The following is a 16,295-nucleotide window of genomic DNA, read 5'->3' as shown; positions in this document are numbered from 1 at the left end:
CTTATGTAAAAATATATGCAGTAGCTCCGTGTAACTGAATGAATAAACTTAAGTAAATTGAATATTCGTGTGAACAGAAACTCATAAGTAAGTGGTGATAATCAGTGAATTTCTGTTATGTAACTGTAATTATACAAATTTTTATAATCGTTATAAATGAAGCATTTTATTGCAATATAATACATCATGCGTATATCGTTTTAATTTTTTAAAAATATTGTTTTTTTACTTTAAATATATGTTTCTTTCTCCTGAAGTGAATACTAGTATTTCTGGTCCTCACGTTTTATTATAACTATCATTTGTCTTATCTAAAATACTCTATAATAAGTCCTGTAAACTTGACAAAAAATATAAATTAGTTACGTATAAAAGACCACGAATTGCACAATTAATTATCATCAAGTTGTCCCAAAGGTAGTGGTTTTGGCAATGGTTTCTCAAGTTCTCTGATTTCTTTGCGAATTTCCTTGGATCTCTGCTTGTCCACAGATTCGATCAATCGTAATTTATGTGCTATTTCTTGCTGTATTATAGGACGATATTTTTTGTCCATTCCGAGGCATTGCATGTCGCTTAAAAATTCCATTCTTTCTTGAATTCCACGCACCACTGAAAATAAAAAAAGAATATATTAGAGCAGAAACATAGTAGTTAGTTTTGCTACTTATACTTACACTCATCGATTGGATCGGAACTATCAAAAAAATTTGGTTCTCGCCTTGCTTTATGAAGAATCCTTGGCCCACGAGGAGTTTCTGGCATATCCTTTCCATACGCCATCATACATGCTAAATGACGCTTTTGCTTCTCTTTATTACCTAAATTTTTACAACGAAAAATTAAATAGGTAATTTTTCATAAAATTTATCATATAAATAACTTCATCTCAAATTAAGAGAATATTAACTTTTAATATTATTTGATTGTGCAAATAATTTTATAAATTACTTCCTTCATTATCACCGAAATTATAATCATGTTATTATTGAGATGTTAAATTAAATCGACGTAAACTTACGTAAAGGAGATGTTCTTCTATATTGTTCCCTTTCATACGCACCACTTTCGATAATCATGTCTTGCGATCGTTTCTTCCAGAGAGTAGGCATCAAAACCTACCACGTATGGATTTTATTAATTTTATTTTCTTTCTTCCCGGTAATCTTAATTCATCAATTTTACCTGGTATTGTAAATTATGCTTGTCCGATTCAACCTTCGATTTTTGCACGCCAACGGGCAAGGATTCACCTTTATTAATCGCTTGCTGAATAGATTTTCTTTTCATCATGCTCACTTTGGATTCTTCCATTAGAACTACGATCGCGAATTCATAAAATGTTAATTCACAAAGAAAGATCAACATAAATTGACATCAGGACAAAAGAATTTATAACAGAAGAATAAAATTCATTAGATTTTCCTTGCGAAGGCAATAACTTGTACAATCTCATATTTGAAATAAATGTAAAAGAAATGATAAAACATTAAAGTTCTGTTTCAAATAAAATGTTTAAAATCTATTTGATTGAAGTTTTTCATAAACTTTGCTTACGTTTGATCAAATTTTTTGTTTCCTCGCTGTATTTTGCTCTGGGTGGGTGGTGAAACGCACCCACTCCCATCTCTACTCTCTGATACTTCCGATCCATTTTTTAACCTCTTACAAAGATCGAATATCACGACAATTAGCACATCGGCATAGTCGAACAGTTGCACACGAACTGTCGTGTCACGTTAAAAAAGACAAGTGCGATACGAACCGCGTCCGTCGCGTTTCTATGACTACTTTGAAAATGATTCAACCTCAATCGAACTAACTTTCGAACTGCGATTCAAACTTCCACGCCATTAACAGACTCAAACGGTATTCATGTCAATATAATAACGAAGTATCGGTGATTTCTATGAGATTGAGGCACTTATGAATTTATTTTAGAACAATACGAACTTTTAATATAAGAATAATATAATACTTATATCTATTGATAAACGGAATCATGTTGTATTTAACATAAAAAGATTTATGGAAGCGAAGATATTATGTATATAATAAAATAAAAATTAAAACAGTGATACTTCATATTTGTCAAAGTGTTCCAAACTATCGGATAAATAATATATTTTAAATAATTTTTCAGTTAATTTAAGGATTTTGTAATCTATAATCTACAAGGGAAATATATCTACAATGGAATACTTAATTTCGTCATTTAATAAGTATAATTTTCGACTATATTTTATAATTAACTGAAGAATATAAAAATTTTCATAATTTGAAAATAGGAAATCGAAAGGGATTGCTATATTTACACTGTAAATTCTAAATGCAGGTATTTGATAATATAAAATAAAAGTATAATTTTCGACTATATTTTATAATTAACTGAAGAATATAAAAATTTTCATAATTTGAAAATAGGAAATCGAAAGGCATTGCTATATTTACACTGTAAATTCTAAATGAAGGTATTTGATAATATAAAATAAAATGTAAATCCGATCTTTAGACAAAATATACCCAATATCTAACGTCAATTAATTTGTTCTGTATAAAGCAGAATATCAATATGTATTATACATACATATATATATATATATAAAATACTGAGTAAATTAATATTATGCCCCACTCAAAACATTCGACACCGTTGCGAATCAATAACATTCGAAACAACATTTTGATACAATTCAGATCTATGGGGGTGAGAAATTAATCATTTTTGCGCAAGTAACAATCAATGATCAATTGGGAACGAATATATGTATGTACCTTGAAGGATGCGACAGTGGATCGGTCTGTGGTGCGCATGTCGTTCAATCTACCGTTAGGGGTTACGTTCCTACCCCTTGGACGAGGTAAACTCGCATTTTGTGCGTCGAACGCACAGAAACGGGCCATCCCTTGCAAATTATCATTGCAAGCCTCGCAAGGGGCTACCAAACTAGGACGATACATCATCGTCCCGAGTTCTTTATTTCTTCATGTGATACTATTTCGTTTGACAATCGGATCTTTCGTTTTCATCTACGCGAGAGACAGTGAAAGTTATTGATTCTTATTGTGGACTACGTTTCAGTGATATTCCGTGCTCCCTTTCCGCGAGGTGAGTAACGACACTTTCCATTCGAAAGCGATGCATCCTCGATTAAATCTGACACTTCCTCTTTCCGTTTTCTTCTCTCCTTTTCCCCTAATCTTTGTGTTATTGTTATCGGTACTGCCATCGAGCTATATGACAGTAGTTTGCACTTCGGTTGCAATCTTCGAGGATTGCATCATTTTCATTTAGAAGATTTTCCCGATTATTTTAGTAAAATTTTATATCTCGTATCATAGTTTCGTTTGATGCTCTACCTGATAACTGGAGGAATTGTTTTTATTACACGTATGATACATAGATTTCAAATAATGTCTTTATTTCTGCTCTTCTTCATTGATGCTTTGAGCTGATGAAAAATTAAAAGATTTGCAGCGACAAGCACCGATAATTATGCTTATTAGAAGGGGAAAAAGATATAGGTCTCACATCTAAAAGTACAAAAGATTATTATTACAAGATTAATTATGAACGTATAATTCTTTTTTTTTTACTTAAATTACTAAAAATTCTTTATTACAGCCTTTTCAATTGTTTTTCGATGTAAATTTTGATCGTTGTTACTTCTTTTCAGGGACAATAATTGTAGAACATTTTGATTACATTAAAAAAAAAGCGACAAAATGAAGGTGGGACTGTTAAAGAATTTCTTGCATTATTTCAATCTGAAACAGGGTACAGTATTAATAGCAGTGTTCCAATTGGTAAATATAATCTATCGTTTAATTGTTATCGCTATGTAACAAACACATAAGAAATGATTACATATTAAATTAATTCATTTTTTAATACAGTTTACATCCGGGTTTAGTATGATATTTTTCGTGCTGGCACTGGCACACGCGATGGGAATTCAAGAAATGGTGGTAAGGGATACCGAAGATGCTCTCGAGAGAGAAGCCTTAGAAGATATATCATCTAATCATCTAAATACTAGGAAAATGGATATGGCGCACCATAACGCAACTGGTGCTTACAATATAATCTTAAAAATATTTTTTATTCTACTACTTTCGTTTAATTATTCATTCAACCTCTTCAGGAATAAATTTATTAAGATGAAGAAAAAAATGATTTATATCTATAGTTGATATATTTATATGAACGTTAAATATTTAATAATTTGTTGTAGCAAAAGTGTAGGTAAATGTTAGAAAATATTTTTAAATAATCGAGAAAAATGATGTACTATATGTGCCGTATCGTATTTTTGTATTTTTCCTGTAAAAAAATTAATTATACATATACGTAAGTATGTGTATATTATCCCTCAAGAGGTTAAAAAGTATTTCGTTTCTTCTTCTGTTTACCTCAGCATTTTCATCAATTCTAAATAAATCTTTTACACGTTTAGAAACGGTATACTCGATGTACTGTGGACTGGTGATCACAGTGATACATTTTATTTCTACTATCCTGCTCCTGTACGGTGCGCTGACGGTAATTACAGTTTACGTAGCCATACGCGAGAATGATTTCGTGATAAAACAAGGCATTTCTTCCGGTAGAGCAATCGTCACTTCATGGCGCCCTGGATGATGGTCATGATGACGATAATATCGGCGCTGACAATTTCTTTGTTCTTGGTAGAACAAGACTGCCCGTTTATTGCTACTCTTGGAGGCAAAGCTGATATCTGTGAACGTAGGTTCATAAACAAAAAAAAAAAAGCAAATATGATAACAAATATCAAACTACGTCCTCACTGATTGCGAGATAATAACGAACAACTTTTCGTTAATGTCGCATGTATCTCGAAAAGCATGCCGTTTGCTGCCTTGAAACAAAACTTGAATGTTCTTCAGATTATGTCGTTTCAGTGAGCGCATAGTTTTAGATTGTCAGATTGGTGCATATGAAATTTTAAAATGACTTCTACACAATTGAATCATTAATTTTAAACTGCAAAATTTTCTCAATACTGCTTTCCATCATGGTATAACATATTGTTTAAGTATTTTAAGAAATAATCATTCGTAAATGCAAAATTAAAAGAATGAGTTATAAATGAGAGATGTGGCAAAATTTTATTTTGTTAAACATGGTATCCATTTAGTAATTTTACTCTTCCGATGAAACAAGATTTCATATGCGCAATCCCAATACATTCACAATATGTCGTCAAAAATTTGAACCATTTCAAAAATTCTATTATTATAGAAAATCATTCTTTTGCAGGTATGATCGTTCTCTTTCTCGTGATCACTAGTTCTTACGTATGGTTCGTCGTGTATAGCACCTACAAGAGTCTCGAAACGAAAAAGGGACTGACTCACATTCTTCACGGTGTGAAGAAAAAGCCTGTCGTTCCGGTTGTACAAAAATCAAAAGCCGTTCAGGCAGACGCAAATAAACCCTACGAGGTTTAAAAATCATTATATGAAGTTATAGAAATAGCGACAAAAAGTCGTATTTATTCGTTACAATGAATGTGAAAGGACGCGCTCGATGACGAGAGGTTTCGTTATCGAAAGATATCCTTCAAATGACAGTGTTTTTTAAACAAATTTTAAAATTACACTCGGTCTGCCAACAAGGCCTACAGATTCAATCTTGTCGTCTAAAGTTTTGTAATTGAAATCAAATCTCAAACGTGTTCCGCCTTTGACGATAATTGAATAGAAGAAAGGCGAATGAGAAAGGTGCGGTACAAACTTATGTTGGAAAAACACTGTGCAACTTATTTCTATACGTAAAACACGATGGAGATGTTTCATTTTAAAAGCTTTTCATTATAAAAGCTCAAAAGAAGTCTGCAGTACAAAAAGCTTGCTTTTATTATTATACGTGTTACTTATTGTTCGTATTTTACGATTAATTGTCAATAAATAGCTTCGCGTTGTTTTTTTTTTTTTTTTTTTTTTAATGATACCTTAAAATTTCGGACAACGCACACAGAAATATACAATTACAATTATTCTTAATGTAAATCTAAACTGCATATCGAAATGCGGCGACGCATATATCGTAATATAATATACATATTTTTCATTTTAATCCGAATGCCATGACAAATCATAAAATCTTTTCAATTTAACAACGATATTAGGTTGAAAAGCTTTAGTTCATATTTGCGTAACATGTATTCTTTCCGTAAGACTGAATTCTAATTATTAATGTTGCATACGATTTTTCATCGAATTTCGCATTATTATACATTAGAAAAAAAGAAAAAAAAATGAACACATCGTTTGCAACTGATCACTATTATTTTATATTTTATTATGAACAAATACAGTGTTTTGTCCCATAATCACTTTTATTTTATATTCGATCTCAACTTCTTTGTCATACTACAATCTTAATATTTTGTGGTAATATTTCAATAATAACAACTAAATGTAGTTATTTCTTGTGTATATGTATATTAAATGTATGAAACCATAAAATAAAGGTTATAAAACTTGATTACGTTATATACGTCCCATTTTTTAATTTGGCTAATTATCAGATACGATCGATAAATAGCCAAATCTCATGATTTTACATTAACTTGACACTTATGACGCAAAATACGGAAAATACAAATTATACTCGAACGCTATATATTTTCTGTAGGGCTGAATAAAACATTTATAATTTTATAAAATAAATATAAAAAAGTACATAATTCGATTACTGAGCGTAATGTGCCACCAAAAATTTCTGAATTACTTTCAGAATAATATTCCTCGTATATCTGCATCTTTAGCTAAAAGACGTTCTTCAATTTAAACGTAAGAAAATTATCTTTTACACCGATACGTTAAGCGGAGCTTTTAAACATTGAGTTCCTCTCTTTGCTTGTAACATTTAAGAACTTATAGTTCCATAAGTAAACATCTCAGAAATAGGCCTTCTAACATTCCTTAAAGTTCTTTTCTTATCATTAATAGTTCCGCACAGTGCACCAACAAATAGTACTTTTCGTTTGGTCCTCTACTATATAATACGACTTCAAACAACACAGTACTCACTTTTCATATAAACTATTTCATGTGATCTCACCCATAGACACTGAAAGCAGAACGTTAAAGAATAATCTTAATATACTTAGGGAACTATAACTTATTAAATGTTAGATATGTATGTACTTTTATTTAATTGCTTAACAAATGGTATAGATATACTTTACCTTTTCTTTATTTTTCAATCACATTTTGTCGTCCGTTAATTCGAGGAACTGTGCATAAAAATCTTTCGTACATTCACCTTTATTGTTAAATACGAATTTATAATAACTACCGTCTGCACATATTACTGTAAAAACAAAAAAAAAAAAGGAATCTGTCATGTAAGAAATCATTATTACATTACATATTACTATTCTGCAATACTGACCTATAATACTATTGTTATCAGTTCCAAATGCACACATACATTGTGGACCACCTGGAACTTGAAATTTACAAAAGCTCCAGCTTGAACTAAAGTATTTTGGCAGAAAAGTAGCAGATGCTAAACTAGATTGACGATTTAATTTTTGATCTTCTACAGCAAAAACGTGTACAGTTCCATGATCACTCGCCACACATAGCCAAGTGGAATCATGATTGAAATTGATGCTGTAATAATATAAATTTGAATAATATCATTTCAGTTATAAAGTATCTCATTTTTATTACCAATAAATGTTTGCATGATTAGCTCCTCTTCTCAACTCATTAATCATATTACCAGTTTGGGTTTCAAATACTCTTATCAAGGTTCCTTTTTCTGAAGCTGTGGCTAATCTAGTACCTTGTAAGTTTAAGGCTATACAAGATAAAGGTGTCTCATGCGCTTCAATATTTAATGGTTGCTTTTCTGTATTAGCCAAATCTATCACTGGAATAAGAATAGATAAAAGTTATTTCATAAATTAACATGAATTAACAATATTATTTAAAATTTTACCTTGAACATGTCCATTCTTCCTACCAGGAAAAGCAAGCAATGAATTACTACTATTTGGACATAAGACACATAAACCTCTGGGATTTGGATTAGTCTCAAACACATGAAGTTGTTGAGGATTTTGCGTAAATGTGTATACTTTTATAACTCCTTCTAAAATTACTACTATCCTATCTCTTCTTAATTTAACACCTTTCACAGGAGCATTAAACTCTAAAGTGATAGCTGGTAATTTCTTAAGATCATCCCATATCATAACTGAAAGTTTTATGTAAAATAGATACTAAATAATCTATTTCTTAAATTCTGAGGTAGAAAAAAATATATAAATACTTTACCTTTATTTGTTGGATACATGGGTTTTGTTCCACTACCAACTAATGCTAAATAATTACATCTGAATAGCATTTCAACATAACCAAGACCTCCATCACTAAAATGACGTACCTTCTCTTTTAAAGGATCACAATTATATACTCTAAAACCATTCTCCATACCACAAGCAAAACATCCTACAAGTGGAAAGATTATATAAACAGTAAAGATATTGTTATCTATTCTCTTATATTATATGGTTATTTTTTTCTTTCAAATTGCAATATAATGTTTGAAATACATGTACTCTTTATTTAATATACACTATATATATTAATTACTTAATGTGTGTATATATATACGTGTGTCTTAATGTAGGCATACAAAAAATTAAGAAGATAAACCACTACAGTTGAATAATTATCATTGAACTCATTATAGAATATCACATGATACGATATATATAAAGGAATAAAAGAGGAAGACATAAAGTACAAAAATAAAATTTCTAACAATTTAGATAAATTCAATAAGTTTAAGTGCAATTTTTTTTCACTGTATACTATGAAAAAACAGATCAATATTATGAATGATATACATAATTATAAGTGGTCAAAATGAAACACAAATAATACAGTTTGGAAGAGAAATTTAAATAATTGAAGTAAAATGAATTGCAGGTATGACTCGTGATTTAAAATATGTTTAATGTGATGTTATCAACGAGAATTTGGAATAATTGTATATGAATGAGGTTAAAGGAAGTTGATAATAAATTCCTTTATTTTAGTCGTTTTAAACATATCAGGATCCGATGAAACATATTTTTCCACTTTAAATTGATATCAATCGTACGAGAAAGTAAAGTCGTGATAAATTTAAACGATGTGAGTTAGACGCAAAGGTTAGGAATAAAAAATAAATTTGACGGTATACGACTGGACTGTCAAATGTGGCACACTCGGTCACATACCTTGATCCTGATTGAAACCAGCGTAAAGCAAACCGTTCCCGTGAGGATTCCCTGTGGTCAAGTTCATTGTAAATCACTTCTTTAATCGCAACATTCGCACAAACGGTCGTTTGGTCGTACAATTCTATCACATCCTCGCCGGCAAGCACATGAGATGCTTTTCGTAATTACGAAGTTCCGTCACCATCTGTCGAGTCTCTACGCATGCGTACTAATCAGCTGATATGCGCTTCACCGGAATAGTTTACATGTAACTATACGCAAAAGATTATATTTAATCGCATAGTGTCCCGATTTTGTTTAAACGATGTTTAACTTCCATTAATTATTTTTTACGTAATAGACGATCGAATAGTACAAAGAATTACAAAAAAATAAGAATTACGATTCATTTGTGTACATGAATTTTGAAGCTCTTCTCTGGCGTTACTTCAGTTAGGTTATATCATGAAGTGCTTTTTTAAAAATCATTTGATCACAAATAATTTACACACTTGCGCTGTATTATTTCGAGAAGTGCCTCGAAATTTGAAAGGGAAGAAGCACAGCTCGCAGTTATGGCTGACGAGACAGTTGCAAGATCCTTATGTGGAGAAGGCTAAGCGGGAAAATTATAGATGTAGAAGTGCGTACAAATTGTTGGAGATTAACGAAAGGTTTAAAATATTGCAGCCAGGGCATGTTGTGATCGATTGCGGCGCTGCTCCTGGTAGTTGGACACAGGTTGCTGTTAAAGCGACAAATGCAAATGCTGTGCAAAAGGATGGTGTTGGGATTGTCATTGGGATAGACAAGCAACCTTTGTATCCAATTGAAAATGCAACGTTATTGGGTGGCATGGACTTTACTGCTGCAGAATCTCAGAATGAACTTTTAAAAATCCTAAATGGCAAGAAGGCTGATGTAATTTTGTCAGATATGGCACCAAATGCAACCGGCGTGAGAGATTTGGATCATGAAAACATAATACAACTTGCATACAGTGCTTTGAAATTTGCTCTGCAAATTACTAAAGGGAACGGAGTGTTTGTTTGTAAGTTATGGGACGGTGGAAAGTCTCAACAATTTGAGAGAGACTTGACAAGATTTTACAAATACGTGAAATGCATAAGGCCGGAAGCAACGAGAGACGAATCTACAGAGAAGTTTCTCGTGGCTCGAGGATTCAAAGGGATAAAAAGTACATCCAGTAGTACAACGTAACATGCAGTTTCTTTAACAATTAAGTTATGTACAATAAAAAATGCTTAATGAATAAAATGATGTGTAACGTAATCGCTCATCATGCCTGGACAGGTTGTAAATAATAACAAAGCATGATATTATCGGCACAGGACCAACATCGAGTGATTTTTATAAGCTGTTCGGTTCTGCGATCTAACAGCTCCTACACGACACGATACGACAATGTGTAATATACATCGATATATTTAGTTATAAATAATACAGTAATATTTTTATACAGTTACAATTAATACAAGTTTAAGACGCTTCTTAATTATGCAATGTATATACAATTTCTCTTAATAAAATTAATATGTACACGAATCAACATTCAAATACAGGAGAAAGAAAGATTACACACCACATCGAAGCATACGTAGAGCAGTAAAAAAGAATTACTGGCCGCGATGTCAGATCCGTAATTTTCGTTTCGTACGTGATGATCACACGTAATCAGATATAATTACATATTTTGTATAAAATCCAAATACTATCTGATGGATAATATATGACGATAATAAAAATTTTTTCACACCGTAGTTGCATGCACTCTACCGCATATTCTCGTACAAAAAGAAGTTATCGTACGTGTGAAAAGTGAGAAAGAGTTATCGCAATAACGGTCATAAAGCGTAAACGACATCGGACAGATGATTCGATTCATACTGTTCCGAGCATTATCTTCGGAACGTTGCGCTTGCATAGAATAATGATCAAATCGCACACCGAAAACATTCATACTACATAGATACGTGTTTTCGCTATACAATGTAGATGTAAGCTTCAACTCAATTACGCTGGAGAGACATAAAGTGTTGCAATTTTCGTAGATATATGCACAACTGTTCATTGTTGTTCCTTTATGTGAAACATAAAAGTAAGAAATGTATATCCGAAAGGAAGATTTTAGAATTTAATGCAACGTTTTCCTTTAATTAGCTTCCGATCTATCTTGACAGGTTTGTGTATTATAATATTTTTGATTGATATACATAACTTGAACTTTAAAAACTAAATTTAAAAAATATTTAAGCTTTTTTAAAGGAAATAGATTTTGTACTTGTTTATTAGAATCCTTATAAGAAAATATCACATTAATAATATAGATACGTTATCGTATTAAATTGTCATTAATTTTTACATAATGTTACTTTTCATTAATCTTCTAAATATTTCTTTAATATTTAAGAATAATTGCGCGTGCACACCTAAACTAATTGAATTTTGAAGAAGATCTCCATCCGAGTAAGATAGAAGCTTTTCACGTCACAATATTGCCTAACTTACAATTCTCTTTCTGTTTTTTTTTTTTTCTTTTTTCACTTCACATATCAAAAGAAAAAAGTTTCAAGAAAGTACAATCGCAACAGTTTATGTTTCTCCGTACGAGAGCAGATACGATGACGCACATGATGGAGCTGTATGGACAATACTTGGTCGCTACCGAGTAGAGCAACGCGCACCTCTTTCGTGAGTTTTATTCGTGACAGAGAGATTCATGATTTCTGTTCTACAAATGTTCTATAAATAAAGCAAATACCGCTAAAATCAGTCTGATTCGATATACCGGGGTCACAGTCATGTTTTCCGTGAGTTCACGAACTCGGATTCCGGTGCATATATACATTGTACACGGGGTATTCGCGAATATCGATCTTTCGTGATTCAAATATTATCGTTAAATACAAATTATATATTGTTATCGTAACCAACACTTTGGTATGTGAATCTTTAATGCCGTGGAAACGTGGTAAGATTTCGATTAACTCTTTGTGACTTTATTTGACTTTATTTATTGTGACTAGATCGCAAAGACTTTATTCGATTTCTTTTGCTTTCATCTTTTTTCAAGTAAATGAATCCTTAGAATTTAGTCGAATTGCCAATCGCTACAATAATATTCCCAATCGAAGCTCTCGAATCTCTAAGAAGTTTAGCCTTGAAAATGTTGGTATACAATGTCACATGTACGCGCCGAAATCCAGATTCACAAACTCGTGAAGAAGACGCTTGCGATCCCGATAGTAGGGGTCAGGTATCATCGATCGTAGTTCCTCCACGAGAGGAAGAGCTGGGTTAAAGAAAAAAATACAACGAAGAACAATACTACAACTGAACAGTCCTACTAGTACTGTTAGCCAATTCTAGTTCTATCTTAGGTGCTATTGAATTCGGTGGCACCGTTGTTGTCGATGAAAGAAGAATTAATATCGGCGACATCTCGGTCGAGTTCGAGACTCGCGACTCTTCGCTCCATAATTCTTGATTGTCGCTGGCGTTCATCGCTTTTGCGTCGGATACATTGAACGATGTGGGAAGTTCGATCGGGATCTTGTAGTCGATCACATCGGAAAAATTCGTGTCGTTTGTGTCGTCAATGAAATCTATTACGGGAACTGCAGTGTCAAGCGTGGACGTAGTATTCTGATCGTCTTCTTCGTATTCTAAAGACTCGTCGAAAATGGTGGTGTTCCCAGTGGTGGCACTGGCCTCGTTATCCTCTTCTTCCTCCTCCGTTTCTTCGCCAATATTCAGTAACTAGCGACAGATAAAATTTTAATTTAGATAGTTTGTTCTAGTGAACGAATGAGAATAACAGATGTTCGACATGTAATAAAAAAAATTTCAATTGTAATTGTACCATACATAATTACATCTACAATGAATAGAGCACAATCGAGATTTCGCTATCAATACGAAGTTTTTCCATTTAAAAAACGAGTTCAAAGGCTATTTTATTTGGTCTCCTTTTCATCAAAATTCTGATGAAACATTGTAAAACAACATTACGCAGTAGTTATGTACTTCAAATAATATCGCGCCTGTACTCATTCTAATTGAAAGAACTTTTTTATTACCTCTTTCGGTTCTTCCATGTCCTTCGTTTCTTCTACGTCCTTCGCTTCTTTGACATTGTTCGCTTCTTCTACGTTACTCATTTCTTCTACGTCCTTCGCTTCTTCTACGTCCTTCACTTCTACGTCCTTCACCTCTTCCATTTCCTTCGGTTCTTCTGCTTTTCTCGGTTTTTCTATTTCCTTTGGTTCTTTCACTTCCTTCGGTTCTTTCTCTTCCTTCGGTTCCTCCACTTCCTTTGAATCTTCCACTTCCTCTGGTATTTCCATTTCGTTCAGTTTTTCTGGCTCCTTCGGTTTTTCCACTTCCTTCGCTTCTTTTACATCCTTCGCTTCTTCCACTTCCTTCACTTCCTCTATCTCTTCGTCCTCCTCCTCGTCTAATTCCTCCTCTATCTCTTCTTCCACCTTCTCTTCCACCTTCTCCACGCGGACCTCCTTTTTCGAAGGGACCACGATCGGTATGTTCATCGAGTCCCTGGTTTCCTCGTGGTCCACTTGCGTCGACTTGGTGTCCGTCTCGGCAAACAGCGGAATGTTCAACTGCAAAGGGCCACTGGACTTTTTTTGATTATTGTTAGACGACGTGTCGGAATTGCTCGCTTGATTACCATATCTGTTGTTCAATCGTTGTAAGAGAAAGCCGATGTGAGCCTGAGGATTGATGTTCACTCTCTTCACGCACCTGCCCATCGTGTCCGCTCGATAACCATCGGGACAGGCCGGTAATACCGGCGCGATGAACACGCTTTTAGGCGTGATCCGTTTGAGAAAACTGGCAGAGTCCAAGCTAGAGTGTGCTCCTGTTTGCGAGTCCAGAAGGAGCCAAGCCTGCCAGGCTAGGTCACTTGGCGAGCCAAGATTCTGTGACCTCGATTCGCTGGAACTTCTCGATAACGTCGACAACGACGAGGAAGATGAGTCTGTGAACCTCTTCACGGACATTGGTTCGCAATACCTAATGAGGCCGGACAAAATAACGATGGCGAGCAGCATCCTCCAGCAAGGATGCCTTTGACGCTGACTTATTACGAGCATGTTCGCGTCTGTCGACGAGGTTTCTTGCCGGATTCGTTCGAGCTATCTTGAAGATTCTCGTCTGAAACCTGCTCGTCACCTTCCCCTCGAACCTTGACGCACCGGAATCGTCTGTAAGTAAAAAAAGAAAAAAAAAATAAGATTGTTAATAGTAGAAAAAAGATTTAGAATCATAATGTAAAGTAAGATTGTTTTTTGTAAGATATGATATAATATAAAATAAAAGTATAAGTATCTTTCGATTTTCAGATATCATTTTTAGTGGAATTTTTATAATTATTTTCGATCGATTATTTTGGAAAGAAACTTCGTATAATATGTCTTCTCATGTTGGAAAAATGTTTTTGTCATCGATGTTTTTAAGAAATATTTTTCAATTGAATTTATAAAAGAACTTCGAATTCTCGGAATAATTAAATACAGAAGAACGAAAGAAGGAAGTATGTAGGTATACCGTGTCACAAGGTTTGCATTCAGCTTCGGTTGTTAGAGAGCTTTCACTTGAGCATTGAATCATCTTCAACCGCCTATGTTAGCCTACTTTTCAACCTTAATAGACGCCACTCGCTTAGATGGCATCTACGCATTCCGGAAACTTACTTAACGAATTACGCGGTTCTGCTCGGAATTCTAGCGAACGGCCCTCAATTGATACCAGAGTTCATTCTGTGATAATGAGTCTTGAGACTCCTTAGAAAAAAATTAACAAATTCTAGAAAGATACGTTTCATTTCCTAAATTTTAGATTTAAGATTTATGATTCTCTAAACTCCGCTCTTGACTCTGGAATTATCAGCTTTACTCAAACAAATGATACACGTACAAATACGTATAACTGTCCAAGACAATTTGGACAATTCAATTGGAAACCATCAGTTTAGCTTTAACAGTACTAACTAAATTTAAAAACTAGCTTCAAACGTTTAGGTTAACACTTAATACATTTTAAATAAGGATAATTACAAAATAAATAGGCTATCGTAACTATATAATTATATTCGACTTTTTACGTTCAAAATTAACACGTGCCCCCATGGCTTATGATAGATGATTCGATATTTGAGAGCATATGCCCACTCCACTCGTAGGCGGTAGAGTTGATCACAGTTTATTTTCCAAAAGCCAGACTTGGACAATAACGTTCATATTCAGTGGCGATTAAAATTTCATTGAACTATATTGTTTTCCAGCTTGCCTGCTCTCTCTCTCTCTCTCTCTCTCTCTCTCTCTCGAATCGAGGAGAGGCTGATGCAGATCGGTTCCATTCTCGGGGAGCGAAACACCGAAAGGAAAGGGTAATTCCATTAGAGTTATTTGTACACGGTGACTGGGTGGATCGATGACTCGTCAGTTTTAAAAGGTATTGCAATGCCCGGCAGCGGTCTTCGTCTGGTGAACGCGATAGAAACTGCACGCCGTGTTCCACCCGGGGAAAAGTGAATGCACGTCGATCTGTTTTTACCGTTATGCAGCCACGCCACGATTATGTCTACGGCTGTGAATAGGCCGGACAAACACGAGATTCAGATTCACGAACGTGTCAGGCATCCTCGATACCTTGAACACGCGAACACACACACACATAAACACAAACACACTGGGAGGAACGTGGGATGGCGCCGCTGGATTTCGTGATCGAAATAAAACACCATTAAGTGGATGATCGATCGAATTTCTCTCCCCTTCCCTCGCAACATCCTTTCTAGTTCTATTACTTTCGTTTTCGCTGCTCCATCGAGTGAAACTGTCGGTCCTGAGGTACGATAGAGATTTATGGTTGCTCGATGAAGAGACAATACGTTTTGCGATTGAAATGACATTTTGCAACGATTTTGTTCTTGTTGATTTGTCGTGCGGAGCGATCAATTTCTCAAGATGAAGAGATTGATGCTTTTGATGGTTGGAAAAGTTC

General features: G+C 33.9%; 5 protein-coding genes across 8 annotated transcripts in view; 2 read left to right on the top strand and 3 right to left on the bottom strand.

Moving 5' to 3' along the window:
- Nucleotides 1-193: 193 nt before the first annotated feature.
- On the bottom strand, nt 194-2,861 carry LOC122537290 (UPF0193 protein EVG1-like). 2 transcript variants are annotated; one of them, XM_043670363.1, is made up of 5 exons: nt 2,776-2,861; nt 1,186-1,319; nt 1,022-1,118; nt 678-821; nt 194-612 (listed from the first exon to the last, which is right to left on the bottom strand). In XM_043670363.1, exons 2-5 carry the CDS (start codon nt 1,312-1,314, stop codon nt 392-394), a joined length of 591 nt encoding a protein of 196 aa, XP_043526298.1. In that variant the 5' UTR covers nt 1,315-1,319; nt 2,776-2,861; the 3' UTR covers nt 194-391. The 2 variants fall into 2 exon arrangements, with proteins under 2 accessions (XP_043526298.1, XP_043526289.1); XM_043670354.1 differs by lacking the exon at nt 2,776-2,861 and adding an exon at nt 1,558-1,927.
- Nucleotides 2,848-6,509, top strand: LOC122537303. 2 transcript variants are annotated; one of them, XM_043670374.1, is made up of 6 exons: nt 2,848-3,109; nt 3,678-3,807; nt 3,898-4,072; nt 4,458-4,543; nt 4,612-4,747; nt 5,282-6,509. In XM_043670374.1, the coding sequence occupies exons 2-6, from the start codon at nt 3,727-3,729 to the stop codon at nt 5,470-5,472; spliced, it is 669 nt and encodes a 222-aa protein (XP_043526309.1). In that variant the 5' UTR covers nt 2,848-3,109; nt 3,678-3,726; the 3' UTR covers nt 5,473-6,509. The 2 variants fall into 2 exon arrangements, with proteins under 2 accessions (XP_043526309.1, XP_043526318.1); XM_043670383.1 differs by lacking the exon at nt 2,848-3,109 and having other exon boundaries at nt 3,659-3,807.
- A 456-nt stretch (nt 6,510-6,965) lies between these two features.
- Nucleotides 6,966-9,469, bottom strand: LOC122537276 (WD repeat domain phosphoinositide-interacting protein 3). The gene is made up of 7 exons (XM_043670330.1): nt 9,267-9,469; nt 8,317-8,490; nt 7,979-8,236; nt 7,708-7,909; nt 7,424-7,647; nt 7,218-7,342; nt 6,966-7,099 (listed from the first exon to the last, which is right to left on the bottom strand). The coding sequence occupies exons 1-6, from the start codon at nt 9,331-9,333 to the stop codon at nt 7,236-7,238; spliced, it is 1,032 nt and encodes a 343-aa protein (XP_043526265.1). The 5' UTR covers nt 9,334-9,469; the 3' UTR covers nt 6,966-7,099; nt 7,218-7,235.
- Nucleotides 9,470-9,508: 39 nt separating this feature from the next.
- LOC122537283 (rRNA methyltransferase 2, mitochondrial) lies at nt 9,509-10,483 on the top strand. Its single transcript, XM_043670343.1, has one exon. It carries the CDS (start codon nt 9,714-9,716, stop codon nt 10,467-10,469), a length of 756 nt encoding a protein of 251 aa, XP_043526278.1. The 5' UTR covers nt 9,509-9,713; the 3' UTR covers nt 10,470-10,483.
- LOC122537267 (probable serine/threonine-protein kinase kinX) overlaps nt 10,460-16,295 on the bottom strand; it is a 67,839-nt gene continuing 62,003 nt past the window's right edge. Inside the window, exons 2-4 of one of the 2 annotated variants that reach the window (XM_043670315.1) lie at nt 13,591-14,494; nt 13,349-13,554; nt 10,460-13,028 (exon numbers count right to left, since the gene is read on the bottom strand). In XM_043670315.1, the coding sequence (XP_043526250.1) occupies nt 12,597-13,028; nt 13,349-13,554; nt 13,591-14,383 (1,431 nt within the window). In that variant the 5' untranslated portion in view covers nt 14,384-14,494 and the 3' untranslated portion in view covers nt 10,460-12,596. Of the gene's footprint in view, nt 13,029-13,348; nt 14,495-16,295 lie in introns of both variants that reach the window. The other variant, XM_043670308.1, reaches the window with a different exon arrangement.

This window comes from Frieseomelitta varia, unplaced genomic scaffold (genome assembly GCF_011392965.1).
Source record: "Frieseomelitta varia isolate USP_RPSP 00005682 unplaced genomic scaffold, Fvar_1.2 scaffold_160, whole genome shotgun sequence".
NCBI lineage: Eukaryota > Metazoa > Arthropoda > Insecta > Hymenoptera > Apidae > Frieseomelitta > Frieseomelitta varia.
This window is presented reverse-complemented; position numbering and strand designations above follow the sequence as displayed.

Excerpts from the sequence above, each read along its gene's own strand:
- LOC122537290 (XM_043670354.1), bottom strand. The coding sequence starts at position 1,654 with ATGGATCGGAAGTATCAGAGAGTAGAGATGGGAGTGGGTGCGTTTCAC. Across the intron at positions 1,320-1,557 it reads AACAAAAAATTTGATCAAAC|TTCTAATGGAAGAATCCAAA; the intron begins GTAAGCAAAGTT and ends TCGCGATCGTAG. Across the intron at positions 822-1,021 it reads TAGAAGAACATCTCCTTTAC|GTAATAAAGAGAAGCAAAAG; the intron begins GTAAGTTTACGT and ends GTAAAAATTTAG.
- LOC122537303 (XM_043670374.1), top strand. The coding sequence starts at position 3,727 with ATGAAGGTGGGACTGTTAAAGAATTTCTTGCATTATTTCAATCTGAAA. Across the intron at positions 4,544-4,611 it reads TCCTGTACGGTGCGCTGACG|AGCAATCGTCACTTCATGGC; the intron begins GTAATTACAGTT and ends TTCTTCCGGTAG. Across the intron at positions 4,748-5,281 it reads CAAAGCTGATATCTGTGAAC|GTATGATCGTTCTCTTTCTC; the intron begins GTAGGTTCATAA and ends ATTCTTTTGCAG.
- LOC122537276 (XM_043670330.1), bottom strand. The coding sequence starts at position 9,333 with ATGAACTTGACCACAGGGAATCCTCACGGGAACGGTTTGCTTTACGCT. Across the intron at positions 7,910-7,978 it reads GAAGAATGGACATGTTCAAG|TGATAGATTTGGCTAATACA; the intron begins GTAAAATTTTAA and ends TTCTTATTCCAG. Across the intron at positions 7,648-7,707 it reads AATCATGCAAACATTTATTG|CATCAATTTCAATCATGATT; the intron begins GTAATAAAAATG and ends ATATTATTACAG.
- LOC122537283 (XM_043670343.1), top strand. The coding sequence starts at position 9,714 with ATGAAGTGCTTTTTTAAAAATCATTTGATCACAAATAATTTACACACT.